At 50.4% G+C, this 23,202-nt stretch overlaps 1 protein-coding gene across 3 annotated transcripts in view; it reads right to left on the bottom strand.

Annotated features, from left to right (window-relative positions):
- Positions 1–23,202, bottom strand: part of DIS3L2 (DIS3 like 3'-5' exoribonuclease 2) — a 355,877-nt gene that overhangs the window by 18,145 nt on the left and 314,530 nt on the right. For all 3 annotated transcript variants that reach the window (XM_047721343.1, XM_047721346.1, XM_047721345.1), the window contains exon 14: positions 20,107–20,186. In XM_047721343.1, the coding sequence (XP_047577299.1) occupies positions 20,107–20,186 (80 nt within the window). The remainder of the gene's footprint in view (positions 1–20,106; positions 20,187–23,202) is intronic.

Genomic DNA, 23,202 nt, shown 5'->3' with positions numbered 1-23,202 from the left:
CTCAATACAGAGCCTGCCCCAAGCTGGTCTGCCACATCACTGTAGTCCTTCCTTCTAATAGTCAAGGGCACCTCCTCCCTTCAGCAAGAATTGCAGCACCCACAGAGCCCAGGTCATTCCTCTCGGCCTGGTGCTCCACAAGCCCAGGGGGATTGAGATGTTCCCTGGGGCTGCTCCCTGCCCCTTGGTCCGGAGCAGACTACACCAGGCAGGTACATGCATGAGGCCACCTGCCCACCTGGCTGGGCTGGGACATTTCTGTAATCTTGGGAGCCTTATTTGCAGCCTTGGCTTGGCCTCTGCCTCTTTCCTGCTCAGGGGGACAAAAAGGTCAGGAATTGGAATTATCTGTACCTCACCACTTCCCCAAGGAAATGCTTTCTCTCAACTGTGTTGGGGCTCAGCCCCCACCTTGCATCTCAGTGTTGCCACTGAATGAGCACAGGTGCTGAGCACGCTGGTTCTCACTGCCCTAGTCCCCAGAGCCATCCCCACTCCTAGCCCGTTCCAGTTACTAGCTAAAGGCTCTAAGGTTCTGCCTATTTCCTCGGCGACCTCTTTTTCTTGCTACTGCTACTGCTCCAGCTGTGGCCATGGGCTGGCCCACCAGTTCAGAAGGGAGGGCAGGGCTTTCTGCAGAGCCACGGCCGTCCTGACCTTCAAATGCCTCGGTCTGAACGCCTGCCCTGGGAGCCGCTGCTCGGCAAGCCTCCGACGAGCCTTTCTAGCCTGTCCTGAGAGTGTAGTTCCACACTGAACTCTGACTCGGGCAAAGAATTCAGGCCTTTTTTAATGCTCACTCTGGAGAGTTCCACCCTCTCAGAAAAAATCTCAACAGTCTGTGTCAGTCCCTTGGTCACCCCAGCTGTGGCCAGGGCCCTCGGAGGGGCTTGAGCCCTGACACAGATCTGGCTTCTTGCATCACAGGCGGCCGCTCCCTTGGCTTCAGCTTAGCTCTCACCCAAGTCATGAGGACATGGGCATCTCCGCTCCCAGGGTGCTCTTTGGGCCTCCTCTTGGGCGCTGGGTCCCCAGACTCTGCAGGACTGCTCCTGGGCTCCCGCGGGGCGCCCTCTGCTGGCCACGCCCGGGTGCGCATCCTGCACTCAGTCGGGCTGAGTTTTCAAGGTTCAGTCCAGGCTCAGAGCTCATCACGGATGACGAGGGTCTCCACTGAGGTTGGTTTTCCTGTCTGGGGACCAGGCCCCCCCCACCCCATCTCTGTATCCCATGGCCAAGGGCAAGCGTAGGTCACAGCCAAGGGCATGTGTAGATGGTAATAAAATGCTTGGGGGAACAAACGAGGCCCTTCAGAGACATGATTTGCTCAATGCTTCAGAGAAAATGCTGAGGGGAAAATGAGGCCTGTCTTTGGAGGTGGGAGTGGAGATCTTGCTGCAGTCACAGCTCCTGTGGCGTCCCTTGAGCTTCTCCCCGCAGGAAGGCAGCATGTGGACTTGGCAGACAGAACCAAAGATGGCTTCTGCCAGCCGAGTGGAACATGTGAGTCTGCTCTAATGAGATTCCGACTCATCTACAGGTGGTTGCTGCTTAGACCTGGCACGGGGTGAGAGTGTAGCCAGGGCTCATTTGTTGGGCCACTGGACAAGCGAATATTCTTGTCCAAGGGCAGCCCGCCTCACTCTATCTAAGTATGAAACCCAGCAGATTACAAAAAAGAAAGGAAAAACCTCTCCTCTGGGCTGTTTCCAGTGAACTAACACTTGTCTTATCACCCACTGGGATGTGGTATGTTGAGTCTGGCAGAGGTCTTCATTAGCTAAGTGACTTGTAAAATATTGACCTACCGTTTTATGAACTAGGCTCAGAGTGGTTTAAATGGATATGTTCCTGTCCAGAGCCTCTGGGCTTCCCCAACATGGTAAAGTCTCTGCCAGGGCAACCTCTAGGACACACTGAGGCCCTGGCTCTCCCTCTGAATGGTGGGTGGGGGCCAGCAAGGGGATTTCTGGTTTTCATCTCCATCTCTACCCTCTGTCTCTGGGCCAACAAAAGCTCTCAGATATAGGCTGTGGGAAGTCTTCAGCCCTGTCCGGGTATTACCCTCAACTTGACCTAAGACCTGAGGCCAGAACAATCTGGATGAGGCCCTTTATCCCTCCAGGTGAGCCGGGTCAGTGGTAAGTCAGACAGTAAGGCCAGCAGATGTCAAATCCTGACTGGATCCAACGGTTTCACTTTCCTGAGCTGCCACTCCAAGTTCATCTTGGGGAGCCCTGTTTACCCAGGACTTCTAGAGGCTCTGGGAAGGCTGGGCACCCGGGATGCTGACCAGATTTCTGTGTCAGCATGGCCTTCTGGGAGCTTCCTCATGGGAAGCTGAAGTAGCTGAGGTAACTGAGGCTAGGCCTGGGCAGCCATTCATGACTGGGAGGACCAATCCGTTCATGACTGGGAGGACCAGTCCACAGCACCCAGCACTCTCTGGCCTCTGCTGGACTGTCCCCATCTGGGAGAAGGCCCTGCCCAATGCCCTCCAGGGTCTATGTAGTTCCCCGGCTGCAGCTGTCCTCCCCTGCCCAGGCCTCTCATCTCTCCATGTAGCCACTGCAGGGGAGAGGGATGGTACTCCCTGGCTAATGGAGTCATGCCAGTCCACTCATGGTCAAATCTCTGTGAGACTCAAGCCTGGGTCCTCATATGTCACAGTTGCATATTGGTAGGCTTACTGCTCAATTACCGCTCACAGAAAATTCTGGGTGCTAGGTTGCACCTGGACAGCTGTGTAGGCAGTGTGCAGACCAGGGGCATTCCACTGCCAACCTCACACAGAGAGCGGGTGCTGCTCCCCACTCTGCGGCCGTCTGCCCAGGAATGGTGACACTTACCCCGCTGGGGAAGCAGGAGGAAAGCCACCCTGTGCTAGATCTGGAGGTACAGGGAGAGCCATTCAGGCTGGGCCTGGCCACTCTCCTTCTAGCCATCATTCTCTCACCCTTACAGAGGCTGACAAGACAGAACACAGACCCTGATGAGCTCCTCTGCTAGCTCCTGTCCCCTCCCTCAGCCCCCTGCCACAGAGCAACTTCCTTCCCCTGGGTGGGGCTGGGGCTCACCTACATCCCACAGGGCCTCCCACACTGACACCCCAACACCATAGGCACCAAGCAGCACAGGCTTTCCCATGTGGGACGGGCACATCACTGGAAGCCTGCTCTCTGCACACCTTGCACACCTCCGCCACGGCCTTTGTCACAGCTTGAGAATGTGGGCTTAGGTGCCCATCTTACCCACGGGCTATGAGCTTCAGGGAGGAGGGGCCTCCTCCTTGCCTGTGCTCGGCTGATACGGTAGCTGGTCCTAGCAAGGGTCTAGTGAAGTCTGAGGGACGAGCAAATGAAAGGTGTCCAGGTCTGGGCTGAAAACACCTGATAACTGCTTCTCAAGGCCACAAAGCACGTGGGCAGACCTCAGGGCCCCTGCTCACATGCTAGGGAATCTCCCTGAAGTCACTTTCCAGGTTTGGCAGTGGGAAGTGACCCATCTGGTATGTAACACAGTTCTGAGTATCAGGGTTTCCTGATGATTCCTGTGGTTCTCCTGCTCTAGCCCATCTTTCCCAGGGTTCTGACCAGTGCTGGCCTCCGGCCTCCACCAAGGCTGGGTGTAGATGGGAAGGAAGTGCAAGGAGGACAGGGGCTCTCCCTGGTGGACAGGCGGCTTCACTTTCTTACGGAGCGTGGAGGCAGTGGGTCCTCAGAGGTCTGAGGAAGGAGGTTGGACCCTCACTCCCACCCTCTATCTTTCCATCCCCTTGCAAGGAGTTCATGGGTCAGGAAGCCAAAGGCAGGACCCTGCCTCGAGGGGCCCACAATCAAGTATACTGGTTCTGAGGAGACAAATGGGTCCATAAACACCAGAGTCAAGTCTGATGATACTAGGAGCTTGAAAAGACACTAGGAAGAAGGCAAAAATGAGAGAAAAATTCCTTCAGCTTCAGGAACGGAACACTGAAGAATCTGCTGGTTTCTTAGAATGTTTATCACTCAGCTATGGCCGGCTAAACGGTCTTTCATCTGTGCTAAAGAAGAATGTGAAGAAGCAGATTTCGATGAAACTGGGGGCGGTCAGCAGTAAGGAAGAGCCTCCCAACACGACAAATGTCCTGAATGATTCAGTTCACGGTGGATTTTAAAAGCACAACCTTATTGTGCTTATCTGGAAGGCAATCACACACAATCTAGAATATTCGAAGCGCAGGGCAGAACCAGGAAATAAACAACAAACAAAGCCTGTGAGTGGCCAGCACAGCTGTAGGACAAGGTGACTCACAGGGAGCCCCCACTCTGCTCCTCATCTGGGGCCTTTCCTCCTGCACGACAATTCTAACCAGCTAACTCAGCTCCCTGACTCCACACTCCGACGGGGCCTCGTGCTTCTGGAGACGTGGCAAGCCATGTTGACTGTTAACGGGGGACACACAGGCAGAGGGGGCAGGGGCTCAGTGGGTGGTGTGACAACCCGCAGCACCACAGTGCATTCAGTGTGGAGGGAGAGGGCACGGCACAGCATGCCAGCCCACGAGGAAAACGTTTCTGTATCACAACACAAACACTGTGAACAATCCCAAATTATTAGAAAGAGCCACGTTTATGTCCGGTTAACACTATTCAAGCAAACAGAAGGTATAGAAACTTAAAACAAAACTTTTGGTGCTTGGAAGAACGAATTTTTTTTCAGGTGAAAAAATAATGTTCTAGAGAATAGATCTGACGGTCCCAAGACTGCTCAGACATTACCGTATTTATCTAAAGATCACAGCTTTGACCCCCGCTTCCCCCGACACCAGGTATGACACGCCCTTGACACAGTGGCCAGGAGCTGGGTGCTTGCTCTGAGTTACTCTGTGAGATCTTTCCTCGCCTGAGTGCCTGCCATTGAAGCAGTGTGCTCAGAGGACAGAGTAAACTGTGTTCCATTCCTCTTCAATAAATGAGGCCGCCTCTGAGTGATTTATGTCAATTGATGGCCTTTGTCATCGAGCACGGCAGTTCCTTCAGGCTCTGGAGGCTTTCTGCCCAACCACCGAGAAAAAGCCACAAGACCCCAGAGAGCTGGGGAGTGGCCGTGAAGACCGATCAGGAACACTTCCCCACAGAGAGCACAGCCAAACGCTTAGAAAGAGCCAAGCATGTTCTGGTTATCCACCAGGCAGCTTGTAGGAGGTGACAGCCACGGGCACCTTTCTTTAGGCTTGGAGCCAAAACACAATCCTGTGGCTTTTTTCTCGCAGGGGCTAACCGCCCTGAGAGTGTCTCAGCCCTCTGAGGCCTGTGCCCGGGCTCTGGACTTCCAGTACCCAAGAGAGGGTGTTTATATGGGGGACTTTCTACTCTAAGTATCTGAACAGGCACTAAAGTCTGGCAGGGCACCGGCATGGAGGGAGCCGGAAGTCCCACCCCACATGCCAGGAACTGAGTGGGCCTATTCATCCAACAGGGGACAGCCTGAATATCACCAGCATCTTCTAGAATGCCCTGAAGTCTTGGAAAGGGACAGGTCTCCTTGGCTTTAAAACTGCCCAGCTGAGCTATCCGCTCATTATAGGCAGCCAAAGAGCAGTCTTCCTTCCCGGGATGCACAGAAAGACGCATGAGTTGCACCAGAAAATTCAGGAAAAGGTATGGTAGAGATAGAAAACAAATATGCTAATTCTCTCTTCCCTGTCAAAGAAATGTCACCACATGCTAAGAAGCATTTGGAAGAAAAACAACTGAAAGGCTTGCTCCAAGTCACGCTGGATAGTGGTGGCCCCAGGAGGCTCCCCAGAATGTGGAGACTGTGGTCCGTTGCAGAAATCGCGTAAAGGGAAAGGCAAAATTATCCAAAGGACATTGAACCTCAGAAGGAGAAAAAGCTGTTTGCTTAATGCAACCCTGTGTTAAATCAACCAAAGAAACATTTACTGTCTTTTATAAGGTCTTCGAGAGTTTCAATTTAGTTTTTAGTTTTGAGAGTTCTTGGTGTCCTAGAATTTTCTGTCTTGCAGGGAAATCTCCCAGGTCATCCTTGGGTAGTTATTTGGGCTGCGAAAGGAGGGGTGTGAGAGTAATGGGGACATTCTCGCTAAGGCCTGGGCCCAGGGAGCCCTTGCCAGCCCCAGGGCCTGTTTGGGTTTGGGTCTCTACCCTCCCTGCACTCTGCCTTCCTCTCTTCATAACTCAGCAGAGAAATATTCTGTCTATCTGTGTAATCCTCAAATTGGGACAGCTGACACTTCAAAGGGCTTAAGAATACACAGTTCTACCCCCAAAGCCCAAGCTGCCTGACTGGAAGGAAAGCTCCCAGCTCTCCCCCCAACCCTCTGACATCAGATAAGCGCTCAAGGGGCAGAAGCTGGGGAAGGCCCTGGCTTGGTGGGTGGCTCAACCAGGTGGCTGAGGAGAGTGGCAGGTGCAGCCCTTCAGGGTCTCAGGTAAGCAGGGAGGGCACCTTCCAGCGTGAGTCTGCGCCCATGGCGATGGAAATCAAAGGTGGGATGGGGGAGATGACAGCGATAGGCGGGGATTTGGAGGCGGAGAAAGAAAAGATGTTAAATATACCTGTGAGGTAGTTCAACAATGCTTCCCCTGGAAATCTGTGACAAAAGTGACAGTTTTGTGACCTTGGGGGTTTCACATTCAATATTCTAGCAGGTAGGGACACCTGGGTGCCTCAGTCCGTTAAGCCACAGCCTTTGGCTCAGGTCATGATCTCAGGGTCCTGGGATCAAGACCCACATTGGGCTCTCTGCTCAGCGGGAAGCCTGCTTCTCCTTCTCCCTCTACCTGCTGCTCTGCCTACTTGTACTCTCTCTCTCTCTTTAAAAACCTTAAAAAAAAAAACATTCTAGGGGCGCCTGGGTGGTTCAGTGGGTTAAGCCTCTGCCTTCAGCTCAGGTCATGGTCTCAGGGTCCTGGGATCCAGCCCCGCATTGGGCTCTCTGCTCAGCAGGGAGCCTGCTTCCCTCCACCCCCCCGCCCTGCCCCATCTTCCTCTGCCTACTTGTGATCTCTCTCTCTTTCAAATAAATAAATAAAATCTTTGAAAAAAATATTCTAGCAGGCAGTCTGGGAGGGGTGAGAACAGTCTGGGCTTTGGGTCTGACACCTCTGTTTCAACCCCTGGTCAGCCACGGGTCCTTCTGTAAAGTGGCCAAGGTGAAACTTTCGTCACAAAGTTAAAATGAGACACGGTCTTGTGACAAACCTCAGTTTCTGTCCTCTTAAAACATTGATTCCATCTGCCTAGCTCTCAGCCTACAAACCACCACTGCCCCATTTCAAACCTGAAAGTCTTTCCACACTGAAAGCTCGTCCTGAGTGGAAAGGAAAATCAAGTGTATATTAAAGGGTAAGATTTCATTATCTTGTGTGAGTTTGTTGTAAAAACTTCTCTCTCTGAGATCAGGAACAAGACATGAATGTCTGCTACCATCACTTCCATTAAACGCTGTACAGCACAATAATTGCGAGAAAAAGACATACATGGTGTGAGCATCAGGAAGGAGAAAGTATAACTCTTACTGCTTGGAGATGACATGACTGGGTATATAGAAAAATTAGAAAGGATCTATAAACAAATTATTTGATAATATAATATAAATAATATATTATAAATATATATAATATATATATTATAAATATTATAAATATATTATTTAATAAATAAATTTAGTAAGATCACTGAATACATGATCAATACAAGTTGTACTTCCATGTCTCAGCAACAAGGAGAAAAAGAAATTTTTTAAAAATCCACTTATTTATTTTTTAAAGATCTTATTTATTTATTTGAGAGAGAGAAAGAGAGAGAGGGAGAGAGAGAGAGTATGCAAGCAGGGGGAAGGGAGTAGAGGGAGAGGTAGAAGCAGACTCCCTGCTGAGCAGGGAGCCTGATGTGGGACTCAATCCCAGGACCCTGGGATCATACCCTGAGCCGAAGGCAGACACTTAACGGACTGAGTCCCCCGGGCACCCTACAAATACCATTTAAAATAGTACGACAAATATCAAATGCCTAGGAGGAATCTAACACAAGATGAGTAAAGCTTTTACATAGAAAATTATAAGACCGTATTGAGAAGAAGAATTAAAGAAGACATAGATAAATAGCAGGATATACGATGTTTGTCGCATAGGAGACTCAGTATCATAAAAGTATCATAAAATCCCAAAATGGTTTGTGAATCTAAGCAATCTCAATGTAAGTCCCAGCAAGACTGTGTGCATGTGTGTGGCGACTGACGATTTGACTCTAACATTAATATGGGCATAGAGAGTGCCAAGAACAGCCTAGACGCCCTTCACAGAAGTGAACAAGGTGGAAGGTCCAGCTCTCCTGGAGATGAAGACTTTTAACAAAGGTGCAATAATCGAGGCAGCATGGCATTGGCACAAGAGCAGACACACAGATCCATGAAGTGAAACAGAGTGTGGAAACAGACCTTTGACAAAGGCAGCACGGTGTGGCAATGGGAAAGTCTCTTCAACAAACGATGTTGGGCCAATTAGATAAACACATGCAAAGAAGGAAACTTGCTAAACCATATTCAAAAATCAATTCTGGGTATATTATAGATATAACATGGAGAAGGTAATACAAGAGAGCTTCTAGAAGATACTGTAGGAACATCTGGATAGTGACTTTTGTGTCAGCTTGCCAGGCCCGGGGATGCCTGGAATAAACATTATTTTTAGCGTGTCTATGAGTATTTGAGTCAGTGGAATCAGTAGGATAGATAACCCTTCTGAAAGTGGGTAGGGATCATCTGATCTGCTGGAGGCCTGAAGAGAACAAAAGTCATTTTCCCTGTCTCACTGCTTGAGCAGTGGGACATCTTATCTCCTCTTCTGCTGCCCTCAGACTGGAATTCACGCCATCAACTTTCTTGGTTCTTGGTGGAGCCTTCGGACTCCACTAAATTACCACCAGTTTTCCTGGTTCTCTAGCTTACGGACGGCAGATCATGGGACTTCCCAGCCTCCATCATCCCATGAGCGCATTCCTCATAATAAATCTCATTTAAATCAATATAAGTACATTGATACACATGTATTGGTTCTGGTTCTCTGGAGAACCATAATACAAACAAGTCTTTAGGATTTTGATAAAAAGTTCTTAAATGGGATACCAAAGAATTAACAATAAAGAAAAAGCCTGATACTCTGAATTATATTGAAATGAGGAACGTCTGTTTATTTAAACTCCACCAGAGAGAGTAAAAAAGTGAGCAACAGAGTAGAAGATATTTGCAACATGTATAACCAAGAAAGGACTTGTACTCAGAATAGAAAGAACAATAGATCAACAAGAAAACCAGAAAACCCAGTAGAAAAATAGGCTGAGACTTGAAAAGGCATGCTACTGACTGGACAGTAGACATGAAATCTCATACACCGTTGTGTGTTAAACTGGTACTTGGGAAAACCATTCGGCAGTGTCTGCTGAAGTGGGTATTTTTTCTGTGATTTAGCCACTTTGCTTCTAGGTATATACTCAATGATTTCTAATAACCCTAACACTGGAAAAGAACCCAATGTTGGCTGGATTATGCTGACTGGGCAGACGGATTCACACAAAGTCAACTCTTCCAGCAGTGAGGAGGAATGGACGTGGCTAGAACAACATCTTTGCAGCAACAAAGATGAATTCTCACAAACATCACCCGGAAAGAAAAAAAAAATCAGACAGGAAAGGGAGTATATGGAATGATTCCATCCATATGAAGTTCGAGGCTAGACGAAATGAATCTGTGGTGTTCGAAGTTAGGATGGTGGATTCCTTTTGGGAGGAGGGGAAGGACAGGAGGGAAGCTCCCAGGTACTGAAATGTTCAGTTTCTTGATTTGGGTAATACTTCTGTGGGTGTATTTATTTCTATTCTTCCTTTGAACTAGATGTATAGCATTTGTGCACTTTTCTCTATGCACATCATAGTTCAAAAATATGTTTACCAGTGAATTTACTGTGAAAATCTGTTTCCCAGCACACTATGGAAAGCAGTGGAATGGCGTCCCTGTCCACGCTGAGACATGGATGAGTGTCTGATGTGTCTGCACCATCCCCCCACTGCTGGATCCCACACTTTCTCACTCTCAGTTCTGGCCTCAGAAAGCCAGCAGGAGAGGCAACCTCTCCTGTGGGGCTTGACCTTGGGCAGCGCTCAGAGACGGGGTTTCCCTCTCTGTAAAATGGGAGTAGTGCTCATCCTACCTTCACGTTCTGTAGAGAAAGCTGAAGTCCAATGCTCCCTGCATTTCTGGCCTCCAAGGTGTGGAGGCTGTGGGCGTGAGGTGGTGGGAGGGCCCAGCGAGCACCCCGCTCCCACCTCCCTGGCTGGTGTGGAAGGGGGAGGAGTGTTCCCCCTCTGATCCATCTTGGCTGCAGCAGCTTGAGCTGGAGCCGGTCCCACACCCTATCAATGGCCCTCGCACCTGCCAGTGCCCCAAGACGAGGGATGAGGGCTGGGATGGGAGCAGGGAGCTCACACCTGCACCGGGCGCATTCCAAACTGCTGGCTGCGGCTGCAGGCCTGTACCATGAGGTCGCACCTCGCTCTGGTTGCAATGCCTCCAACTTCCCTCCTCTCCCTGGATTTCCAGCTCTCCTTTCTCCTAACCAGGGGCCTCTCCAAGAACAAGAAAGGCTTTCTTCAGTCGGACTGGCAGTGTCGGTGGGAGGTCTGGGGGCTCTTAGGTAATGTCACCACTTATCTTGAGGAACTGGCATTGGGTCCCAGGTGTGGATAAAAAGTGTCACTTCCAAAGCACAGGGAAGTGTTGGTGTTGGTCGGGGATGCTGGGAAATACCTCCTCAGATTATTTTAGGTGAAGGACTAGAACGGGAACCAAGCAGTGGGGAAACGAATTATTGGGGCTTAATTATCAGGAGCCCCTGCTCTCTCCCAGCTCTAGTGTGGCAGCTGGGCCTCTGGGACCTCATGTTCCAGGAGCACAAACTGCCTTTCAGCTGGGCTGCAGCCTCTCCAACCCCACCCCTGCATGGGTACTGAGCCGTATTTCTGGTGGGCTGCTCCCACTAGTGACCCACTCCTCCAGCAGGCAGGTGATTTCAGCTCAGTGACTTCCCATGGGCCTGGCTGCGGCCTAAGACTCTCCCCAGGCGGTACTGCTCCCTCCTGGTCCTCCACAGGGGCTGGACTGTGGGGAGGTCTGAAGACTCCCTCCTGCCCTTTCCTGCCCCCTTCTCTTCTACGGCTGGCCTGCCGTCTGCCAGCAGGTCTGAACCAACACCAGGAGCACTGCGGCGGGTCTGAGAGTTTGGGGGCTGCTCACTGGACTGCTCACTTGTTGGCTGGCAGGCAGAGGGGCTGCACTTCTGAGAGCTACATGGGATGTGGAGAGTCCCTGGCACAGAGTGGCGGCCCGAAGTCTTAGAGATTCGTTGATGGAGCCTGGGGAAAAAGCTTTGGCTTGACTTGGTGTTGACTGGAATACATAAAAGCCTGGGAGGGGCAGTGTCCCCCAGGACCGTGAGGCTGGCTGGTTACCGTGAGGTGTGCCGATGCCCAGCAGAGGGACAATGACAGATGGTGTGCCCTCCACGAGCGGCTAAAAGGCAAAGTGGGACAGCCAAAGGGGGCCCCCTTGGCAGCCTGCAAAATGGTGGCCCTTCCTCTCTCAGGAGGCTAGCAATGTCCCTGTGCTGGAAGACACATACAGGTCCCTCCCCTGTCCCCAGGAGTGTCCCCTACCTTTCTGGGCTGCCAGGCCCCTGACTAGGGCTAAGGACTAGTATGATGGTCCTGCTGAGGGTGTGCGGGGCCTGATAAGGGAGGACAGAGATTCTATACCAAGAGTGAGAATCAGCCAGCAGGATTTGAGGGGCATGATCAAAGCGAAAGAAGACGAGATGAGCAAGAATTAATGGACTTGGGGTATTCTGTGGGATGTGCAATTTGACGCCCCACAAAGGCCCAAGAGGGTAGGGCACACTTGCTCCTGGGGTGGCCCTTAGAGGCCCAGAGACAGTGATAGCTGAGGCTGAGGGAAGTGGAAGGGCATGAACTGCCCTGGCGGACAGCAGAGGAAGGAGGAAAGAGGCCGAGGGAAGGGGCTGTGCTGGCACGGATGTACTACTGAGAAGTACCAGAAGACCCAGCTGAGGCCTGTGTTCTGTGGGAGGGCCTGCAGGACATTCCTCCACCGGGGTCAACAGCAATGCACGAGTGAGACGGATACCAAACCACGGAGGAGTCTGCTGGCGCCATTCCTCTGCAGGCCAGAGAGGACAGCAGGAGAGGCAGTCGCAGAGCTGGGTTCGCTAACACTCGTGGACACGATGGTGCCTAGGGTCCTGGGCCAGGGCTGACATGGCACAGGCCCTTCAGAACTGCCAGCGCCAGCTGCTGCTGGGGTTCTTCAGACTCCAAGTTCACCAGGGCCAGCAGATGGGAGGAGCCGTCATCATGGGCATCGAGGGCGGGACAGTCAACCGGGATCAGAGGTGGTGCAGGCAGGGAGTGTGTGGAACTCAGGGGAACTTCCTGCTGCTCCTGCCCCACTGGGAACAGACATACAGATACGTGCCAACCCTGGCTTGCGAGGGGTATGCCAGCCGAGGGCTCAGAAACCTCACCATGCGGGTTTGGGTCAAACCACTGGCTAAGCTGCCAAGACCTGCTCAGGTGCTGGCTAGGGGTGAGAAGTATTTGGGAGGGACAGTAGGGGAGAGGGAGGAGAAGCCCAGCAGGGACCCCAAGTTCTAGTCCGTGATGGAAGTAGGAGCCTGTCCCATTCGTTTCTCCTTTTGAAGCTCCTCCTTGGGAAGAGAGGCCTGCAGGAGGCACAGAGGAGCTGCTCCCCACAGTGGGGTGTAAAGGCAGATCTGAGGGGGCAAAGGGTGGCCTGGGGCTGCCCTGGGAGGGTGGCTCCCATGGGATCCGAGACTACTCCAACAAGCAAGGTTGGTTCGAGGCCACTCTACTGGCCTGGCCTAAGCCATCTTGGAATCAGGCTGCAGGCTGAGCCTCTGCCTCCAGCCTGCCTTTCCTCACCCTCTTCTTCGCAGGGGAAAGCTGGTGCCATGGTCTGCAGTCTGTGGCGGCTCCTATTGTCGCCCTTCATCCCCCTGTGCCTCTCCCACATGCTAATCCTGTCTGGGAGGCTACTTGTCAGGGGACCTGAGCTCACCTGGCATGGCCCCATGATGGAAACAAGAGAACAGAGAGAGAATCCTGTCTCTGCCCCCTGGGTCTGCTCTGACTGTGCTGACAGGGTCCTGAGACCAAATTGAGGACGCTGAGCCAGCTAGTTCCCTGGGGCAGGCCAGCATGCTGGGAAGCCCTCAGGTCCAGAAAGCATTATGTGCCCAGGGGCTGAGGGAAAAGAACCTAGGTGGGCTGGCAGGGTCCTGGGGCCTGGCCTTGGCCTTGATTGTTGCCAGAAAGGCCTGTGACCCGAGTGATGAGGTGCCCGTGGGCTCTGGAGAGCAGAGGATGCAAGGACCAGCACAGCCCTCTCCTCTGGAAGGCCGCAATGTTGCATTTCTCCCACTCGGGTTTAGGAAGGTGGGAAGGCGCTGAGCTGAGGAAAATCCATCTCGCAGGGGGAAGCTCTAGATGTTGGCTATTTGCCATGGGTTTCAAGGTGCCAACATGAGTCCTCCAGTCAGTGAGGAAAACCCAAAGGATTTGGTTTCATTAGTTTAGCAAACTAACCCATCCCCAGAGTAAGATGGAGGGAGCTGGTAGTCTCCGGACTGGGGCGAGGCACAGGGCTGCCCAGGGGGAGGAGAGGGCACTGCAGAGCTGCAGCCTGGGTCCGAGACGGCCCAGGGAACGAGCCACATAGGCAAGCTGCAAGGGAGAACACCGTGCTTGGTAACAGTTTCCTTACACAGCCATATCACACTTCCCTTCATGCCGTTCTCCCCCAGCCCTGAGACATATGGCCATCTTCATGTTCCTGACGGACAGACCGCATCCCAGAGAGGGACAATGACCTGCCCTGGAGAAGACCGGCCAAACTCCTATTTGTGATGACAGGTCAGGAGGCCATCCAACGGACCAGGCTGTCTGCTCCCCTAGGAGTCCACAGGGGTTGGAAATCCCAGGACTTCCCAGACAGAGAGCTTCTATGGCAGAGCTGCCAAAGGAGAGGCTAGAATCAGATCTCACCCTTCCTCCCCCACCCCAAGATTTAAGGTCTGGAGAGAAAGGCAGGTGGTGTGAAGGCACAGCCTGGGCTTTGGAATCGGCTCACATTGGGGCAAAATCCAGGCTCTGCTCTTGACTATGGCGTGAACTTGGGCAGGTTAAGTGCTCTCTATAAAAAAAAAAAAAAATCTGTAGAATTATGAAAATAAGATCTGTCTGAGTGGTTGCAGAACTAGGACTAACTCAGGTAAGCCCCTTGCCCCACGCTGGTGATCTATGGGCATTCGGGAGCTAGTAGTTCTGATCACTATTACACTGCATGGACCAGAAAACTTGAGAGGTCACGAACAAAGTATCTGGCATATTTAACACTTGTCATAGTTACTGCTATGCCTCACTATCAGGCAAAAAAATGTGAAGCAGTTGATGTAAATAACTATAATCACTATAATATTTACAGAGTTAAAAATCAATTTTTTATAGCTTTTTTCTTCTACATGTTAGTTCTACAGAATTCATAAACTATCCAAGGAGATAGTTTTCCCTAATATCAGGAACAATTTAATCCTCATCATAATCCTATAACAAATGAAAAGCTAAGGCTGGAAAGAGATTTGACTCCTAGGAGCCAGGTTCCCTCTCTAAAAGATTACATTAGGTCCCCCACCCACTCCCTTCCTCAAGTATTGTGTACCAGGTCCTGGGCTAGGCACCAGGGGCACTGAAGGGAACAAAACAAGGCCCTGAGCTTATAAGGGCCAGGCCAGGGCAGGGAACAGCAGGTAAACCAATGCCCAAACTCTCCTGTGTTGAATGCTGAAGAAGGGATGGGTGAGGCGGAGGACCATGGAGGAGGGACACCAGTTTCAGCCCTTTGTGACGGTTGTGAAGGGCTGGAATGGCTTCCTGGGAGATGTTTGTTAGGGGCTGGAATGATTTTCTGGAGGTAGTAAAACTTAGCTAAGAGTGGAAGGAGAGATAGGGGTCACCCCCAGATGGGTGGGGAAAGGGCCGTGGGAAAGAGTGGGGTTCTAGAAACAAGGAACAGCCTGGTCACACAGAGACACGTCACACACAAGAGACTCGAGGTGGTCTGGGAGGGGTGGGACATAGGGGACGCTGGAGCAGGTGGGGACCCTGTCCCTTCCACTAGTCCAGGGCCTCTGAGGGCCACGTGAGTGTTCATTCAGCTGTGTAGCCTCAGTGCCTAGTGCTATACTGGTCCCTAGCAGAAACCCTCAGAACGCTGCATGAAAGAGTGCGTACTCAGATTTGCATTTTAAAAAATTCGTTCAGACCTGTGGTTCTGACGAGATGGTAGACTAAACGGATGGGGACCTCCTTCCCCACACGACCACAGAAAAATGAGGAAATACATGATTAGAACCATTTGAATATAAAACTGAGCATAATGAGAATAATGGGAAGATCCCCAGTTACCTGAAATAAAGAGGAAACTAAGTCAAAGCCAGAATCTTTATCATGGAAGCTGGGGCTGGGATGATCAAACTCTGACACAGTTACAGGCTCTGGGATTTTCATGCCCACAGGAGGAAGAAGACCTGGCCAGGGAAATGGATCCGAGAGTCAGGAATCTAGGAAGAGCTGTTGGTCTTTAAACAGGGACAGGAAGACCTTTCTTACAGCCCAGAGAGTCTGTATGTGAAGCAGAGCAGAGGTCTCTCCTTCGCAGAAAGGAGATTCCAAGCCCACATGGCATGGGTGGGTGTAGAGGCTGAATCCATGCTACCCAGCTTCTGGGAATCCTAACCGAACTAGCCGGGCCTCTGGAACCCCTGGGGTCTCGGTGGAACTACCACTGTAGTGATGAACACAGACCCCCACAACTCAACAGCTCCCACGGTGAAAACAATCCCGACTTAAGATGGTCTCCTGATAAAAAAGAACAAACCAAGCGAGGAAGTGAGCCACCACGAAGGCAAGACGACAGACACAACTCATGGGAGAGATAGTACCCTTAAAACTAGAGATAATTGGACACTTCAAAAGACACGATATGTGTCATCAAAATAAATAGATGAAAGGGACAGAAATCATAATAAAAACTAGGGCACTAAAAAACTAAACTAAAACCCAAAATTAACAGGCTGATTTTAAAAAGCTCCAAACAGAACTTCTAAAACTTAAAAATAAAACCCAAACCCTCACATTCGGAAAGAGTACTAAACAGCCGATTATGAACAGCTACAGGGTCAGTAAACTCACAGATGTTTTTGAGGAAGTGCTCGAATTCGTCATTGGCAGAAAGGGAGATGGAGGAAAAGAGCAGACCAAATAACATGGCAGGTTTCTAACAGGAGCTCTAGGAAAGACCGGAGAGAATCAAAGAGAGAACAGAGAAGAATTTCCAAATGGAAGAATCACACCGAGCCCCCAGTAACATAATAAAAACGATTCTACCCTTTGACTGACTGCCGTAAAACTACAGAATGCCAAAGTCAAAAATCAGGTCTCAAAAGCAACCAGAATGAAAAGTCATGCAAAGCTCCCTCTGGTGACAGAGAGGACAGGCTGGAGGTCAAAGAGCCCGAGGCATGGAGAAGTGCGCCAAGTAGCTCCTGGTCCCCAGCACTGGGAGGAGGGTTGTGGGGACGGAGGCAAGGGAACATTCTGGACACAGTTCTCCATCCATGAAGGGTACAACTGTCCTCACAGTTGTTCTGAAGTCCGAAGCAGCTACTTTCCTCATCTGTGCTCCCATAGCCCTTGACTCCCCCCCACTGTGAAGCGTGAGTTCCCCAGGGGAGCTGCGGTGAGGTCTGCTCTTTGCACAAACTCCTCAAGGCCCTGGAACAGGTGTAAGTCATCTCTTGTGCCCCAGTGCCTAGCACAACACGTGGTATGGGGCGGGAGGCTATTGAACATGTAACTGACTTCTCATGAATCACATACTCGCTCTTCGTGGCCTGTTCCTAGGCCCGTGAAGAGATCTCCAAACCCGAGTCAGAGAAACGACTCTCAGTCAGCCCCGGGTTCCCTGGATTGCATACTAAAGGCAGTGAAGCTTTCTGCAGCAGAAAAATAGAAGGTCCGTGGTGGACACTGGTAGCACCTGTTGGCGTGGTGGGGAGAGGCCTCACATCTCTTAGGGGCACATGTGACCAACCTTTGAGGGGCTAAAGGGATAATCTGAGTGAAGAGCTTTACCAATCTGGCTCCAGGCACAATAGGGCAGCTTCCTTCTTCTAATGACCTTGGTTACGAATGTTGACCTGAGGACTATGCCCTCTAGCCCAAGAAGAGGCAGGGTCCAAGTGTGGCTGGATATCAGATATGGACCAGTCCCAGGGCCTGTCGTCCCTGTAGCCCAGGGGCAAGCACGAGCCCCTTAATGCAGATGAAGAATAGGATGGCATGGGGCCAAATACCAGGGCCACCAGGATGTTTCTAGGGAAGGAAGCTGAGAAGAGCATCCAGGGAAAATAAAAGCAGAGTGCCTATTTGCAGGGCGACTCCATCTGAAGGGAATGAGCACTGGGGACCATCCCAACAGTATCAATACTTATTTACAACACCCTCTTCACAGATGGACTGAATTTGACAGAGCTAAATACTAAAATGACCATGAATTATAGTAAAAGCAATAGTTTCAATAATGAATTGTACCAAACTAATCTTCAGATATCAAGCTAATTTCTTAGGCAAACCTTCTTGCTCTGTGGCTTTCACATTCGTGTGACTTGCCTGAGGAAACACGGACTCCTCAGGGCCTGGGGTGAAACAGCCTCATTTCCCAAACACCCTTGTTACACCAATACTGGGATTCAGGCACTCTGGGGGAAATGACCCTAAAAGTGAAGAGAGGAACATAGACAGGGCAGAGCCCAGCGGAGAGGAGAAAGTCACAGTCAAGCTCATGGGATTCTCCAGGCCTCCCTTGGCAATTCACACGCGGACAGAGGCGGCTGCCTTTAGACCAAGTGCGTCGCCCCCAGCGGACAACAGCCAAAGCTGTCTACCGGCCTCTTCCCTACTGGTCCTCCCTTAGCTGCTGCCCCAGCTCACGGGGATAGGCTTGTGGCCACTGGGAAACAAAATGGAAGCCCTGACGTAATTCTTCTGTTTGGGCAGGAGAGGCACACTTACTGTGGGCACTTGACATGCTAGGCTGTGATGATGTCCTTAACATATCATTTCCATCCCCAGGACCATCATTCCCCCAGTTTTGGTGGAAGGCATCCTTAGTCCCATTGTTCTTAACAGATGAAGAAACCTGAGGCTCAGAGGTTAGGACATATGCCCACACACTGCTAATGAACCGCGAGACTGCCTCTAGGAGGATGAGCGAGACAGAGCCACAGCGAGGGGTCACCGAGACGTCCCACTCTCTGAATGAAGTGGCTGACAACCTCTTTCTTGAGAAGCAGGGAGTCGGGCCAGAACTGGAGTGTGTCAGCACCCTGGGCTGAAAGACTGCTCCTGCTGCCATAATCCGTGTGCGCGGGGCTGCCATCCCCCTGCCATCCGGCGGGCACCAACGTGGGGAGCGCAGGGCAGCATGGATGAGCAGATTATGGCTGGCATTTCTCTGACTCCCTAGTGACGCCTGCACCTGCCCCCAGGAGACCTACTCGGTGGTCCCCAAGCCTGGACCCGAGAAATCCAGCACTGCTTCCCTGCCGAATTCAGCATTATGAGACGCCGAGATGGTATCTCAACACGACAGCCCAGAAACTCTGGAGCTTCCAGAAACAGCACCATCCAAGAGGAAAAATGATGGTGTTAAGGGCACTTGGTCAATCTTTCCTAAGTGATTAATCTGGTAGGAATGGAGGGTACACAACAGCTTACTACGGCATCCTCTAAAGATGAATGATAAACGGGAGTAACACCTTGAAACTAATATGGATGGAGATTTCGGTCACAAAGGCACCTGGTAACCCATCCGCCCTGTCCCCCCACCCCCCTGGGGAACCAGAGCAGGAGTTCTTCAGGAAGACCTAAGTTTCTCTTCTAGAATGTAAAGGACAGTTCCACTGGTATGTGCTTACTGGATTCCTTCCAGTGAGTACCATTAAATAGCTCACATATTTAAACAATCAGTCCACAAGTCCAGGTTGGGACTGTTCCTGTCACTGACTGGGGTTTCCGAAATAGCAAGGCGGGACAACAGCTGTCGTTCGTCTATTCTCTTCCCAGAGCAAATGGGATCATGGTGACTCTTCCTCACGCGGCTGTGGCCAGTGACCCAGAGCAAATTACGTCCGTTCCCTAGACTTCAGCTCCTGCACATACAGCAGTGGTAACAATGGAGGAAAGCTCTTCAGGGTGCTATGAGGGTCACAGAGGATAAGAGATGTAATGTTCCCAGAGGTGTGCCTGACGCCCAGTGTGGGGGCTCACTGGTAGCTGCCATCGTTGCTCATCTCACCAGTGTCATTGTCATCAGCGGGCACTCGCTGTGTCACAGACAAAACTACACAGTCAGGAAAGTAGTCTGTGATGAAGGAAAGAGCTCCTAGAACAGCCTGCCAGGTGCCCCCTTTCTAATAATAAGATTACTGACTTGAGTCTCTGCAGGGACCCAGAAATCCCCCGAGTATAAAGTTCACAAGGTAGACTAACACAACAAAACCTAGTCACAGAGGCGAGGTCAGACCCAAGGGCACAAGCCTAAGTCACTCAGTGAACCAAACTAGCAAGCGCGGCCTTGGAGACAGGTGGTGGCAGTGGGGTGGGGGTGGGGTCCCCCAGAGGAAAAACTGACATCTGGAAAGGAAGGTTGCTTCTGAATAGATGTGTCAGACATCCCACACAAGTACTTCAAGTCCTACATTTAGGAGCCCAAGAGATTTGACAGGAGAAACAGTTCTGTGCCAGCTCTTTTCTAGGACAGCCCCCCAAAGTGTTAGTCCCTTCCTGACAAGCCTTTGTCAGAGAAGCCCGCTGTGACAGAACCCACAGGCACTGCCCCCTCTGTGGGACAGGGTGAGGGGATGCTCCTTTCTTCCCCACCCAGTGGCTTACTTGTTGCTGTCGCGGTACTCGTAGATGTGACATCCTTGAGGCAGTCCGGTCTCGTGATCCAGAGTGAAAGCAAGTTTCAGCTGAGGGAAGAGAGAAGAGAGAAATAATGAAGTCGAGGCAGCATGTGCTCTTCATTCTGGCCGCTGAAATGAGGAAAAAGTCATGACCTGAGCTGGAAATAAAAGTCGGACACCCAAACCAACTGTGCCACCCAGGCGCCCCTAACTAACTAGAATTTTAAATAAAAACTTGAAAAAAAAAAAGAAGTAAAGTTTTAGAAGTAGAGTTGACAGGATATGCTGAGGGATTCTATGTTAGGGAGTGGTGAGATGGGAAAAGAAGAAATCCAAGACAGTTCAAGTTCTTGATTTGGACAATCAGGTAGGTTCCATGGCTGAGTGTGAAGACTGAATCTAGAGGTGGCTAGAAAGCCGAAAGTTTGGTTTTGGATATGTTAGCTTTGAGGCACTCAGTAACTTTCTCTGATTAGGGGAGATCAGGAACCAGAAACTGGTAATGAGGTCTTGTTGCTTTCTGGATTCCAGAAGGGCGTGCTCAGGTGAGTGCAGAATTCAGGGAAATTGTGTGTGTCCTGCTAGAGCTGAGGTGGTGAGGGCAGCTTTAACACTTCTAAACCTAGAGCCAATTATTAGATTTACAGACTTACCAGGTTTTTAAATTGCCAGGGAAATTTTAACTAAAATTAACTGCACATTAGGATACATTATTCTAACTTTTTTTTTTTTTTTTTTTAACTGCAAGGCTGTTAACACAGATCTGCATCATTAGATGCTGGACGGGTTTTCTCTTCCTGAGAGGGAAAAGAGCTTGTAGGAATGGCTTGTCCTCTTACTGACCCAGATGAAAATACAAAAACAGAAACAAGCCCTTCTTCACCATGAAGCCAGGAACTTCAAGTCAAAGGCATGTTTTCCCTACAGAGCCCTGCTTGGACCTTCCCAGCCCTCTTTCAGCAAAACCGAAAATCATTGTTTTTTAAAAAAATCTATTAACTATACCATTTTCTCTTGACCTCTCCCTTTGTGGCTGAGGCCAGGCCTATATTCACTAAGTCCATTTCAAAGACTGCTCCACTTAGAAATTTCCAAATCCTTTAGCTCAGGATTTATGAGCTTTATGCAATTTATGAATTTATGGCTTAGAAAAATTATCATAAATGTAAGAGCTAAAGTTTTTCTGTGAAACTGTTCACTTCAGTATCATTTACTGGAAAGACTCGAAAAGCCCAGCAGTGCAGGTGGCCAGGTAAACTATGACACAATCCCACGCAGGGTAGCAGCCATTAAACTGGTTATGAAGGATTCTGATTGATCTGGGAGAATATCTGGGTTAGTTGGAAAAAAGCAGGATGCATATGTGATTATATACCAAGAAAACTATGTAAAACGGAACAGAAACCACCTAGAAGAAAGACTGGAGGGAACGATGGCAACAGTGTTCCTCTCCTTTCTTTGCATTTTCTAAATTCTTTAGGATAAATCTAAGGAGCTATGAGCCACAGTCCTTAGTCATGAAGGAATTAAGGGAAATTTCATTCTTGAGGTCAAGAAACTGTGTAAATATCAATTCAACATGGAGGTGAGTGGGGAGGTGCAGGGAGGGGACCGGACAGATGAGCACTCCTATGTACTGAATGGAGAACTCATATTTATTGAAAGCCTACCAAGTAAAGGCTCTCCTTTACCCTGACCACAACCATTTGAAGTAGGTATTATGATTTCCTTTTTACAGGGGAGGAACTTGAGGCTAAGAAAGGTTAAGTAATTTGTCCAAATCACAATTAGAATTTCAGCTAAAACCCACGCTCTTTGCACCTCACTGGAACTAGAGGACTCAGTGATGGTCTAGATAGGAAGCCTGCTGGGGAGGGGTCAAGAACAATGTTTAAGGTGCTCTCCCTCGGGCAGCAGGATGGATGGTGCTGCTACTCACCGTGACAAGGAGGAATAGCAGGTTTGGAAGGAGAGCTGGAATTTAGTTTGGGAGCGCTGATTTTAAGGTGTCTGAGAGGCATCGTCATGCAGATGAACAGTAGGCAGCTTGTATAAACAATTCTGAATTTTTTAGGCAAGACTGTGATCTGGAGGTACAATATTTGGAAGCCTCTGGATGGTAAGTAAGATGGTAACTAAAGCCACTGGTGTGGACGAGAACACGCCCAAGAGAATATATAGAGGGAAAACGAGGTCTTTGCTAGTACAGCTCGGTTTTGGAGCAGGGCAATGGAGGTTAAGGAGGAGGGGCAAGGGAGTTTTGAGTTCTGTTGTTACAGGAGCCAAGAGGAGAACATATCTCAAGGAGGGAGCAGTCAGCGACATTCAATCCTTCTAAGAGGTCAAGTAAGAGAGGAACTGGCATCCAAAACCAAAAAGAGTCCATTGGAGTTAGCAACAAGGACTCACAGGAGTGTGGGGGAAGCAGAGGGCAGGGCGCGATGGGTGAAAAATGAGTAGAAGGTAAGGAAGTGGGGATTGTGAGTGTATGTAGTTCTTTAAGCAAATTAGACGGTGGTGGGAGAAGAGTCAAGATGAATGGATTGGAACAGGACCGGACAGGAGGATGGGGCTTAAAGAAGAGCATGTGGTAGGACAACGGGCTGTTTAAATGTGGATATAAAAGAAGCACTACAGAGGGCAGGCTCGAAGACATGGGAGAGACGGAGGTAACCGAAGAGTCAAGGTGGCTGAGATGACCGGAGGAATGAGATGACGCCAATGCGGAAGTGGATGACCCTTCCTGCACCATAGCAGTGGGGAGGGCTGGGCAGGGATGCAGATGTATCTGTGGATTTGGCGGAGGTGTGTGTGTGTGTGGGGGGAGAGCAGGATGGGGGATGGTGGTGGTTTGGAATGTTCCAGTCTGATTTTTGTTCTTTTCTGAGAATTAGGAGGTCAAATAATCCACAAGGAATGGAGGGTTTGGTGAGGGAAGGAAAGGAGGTTGGAGGAAAGTGATGAAGGCTTGAAACTGTTTCTCTGGAGAGCAGGAAAAAACTGTTGACCAGGGAAGAGCATGAGGGCTGCCAGGGAGCACTAACAGTCCAGCTGAGGCCACAGGAACTGAAGTTTCTATAGC

Source organism: Lutra lutra, chromosome 3 (genome assembly GCF_902655055.1).
Source record: "Lutra lutra chromosome 3, mLutLut1.2, whole genome shotgun sequence".
NCBI classification, from domain to species: domain Eukaryota; kingdom Metazoa; phylum Chordata; class Mammalia; order Carnivora; family Mustelidae; genus Lutra; species Lutra lutra.
This window is presented reverse-complemented; position numbering and strand designations above follow the sequence as displayed.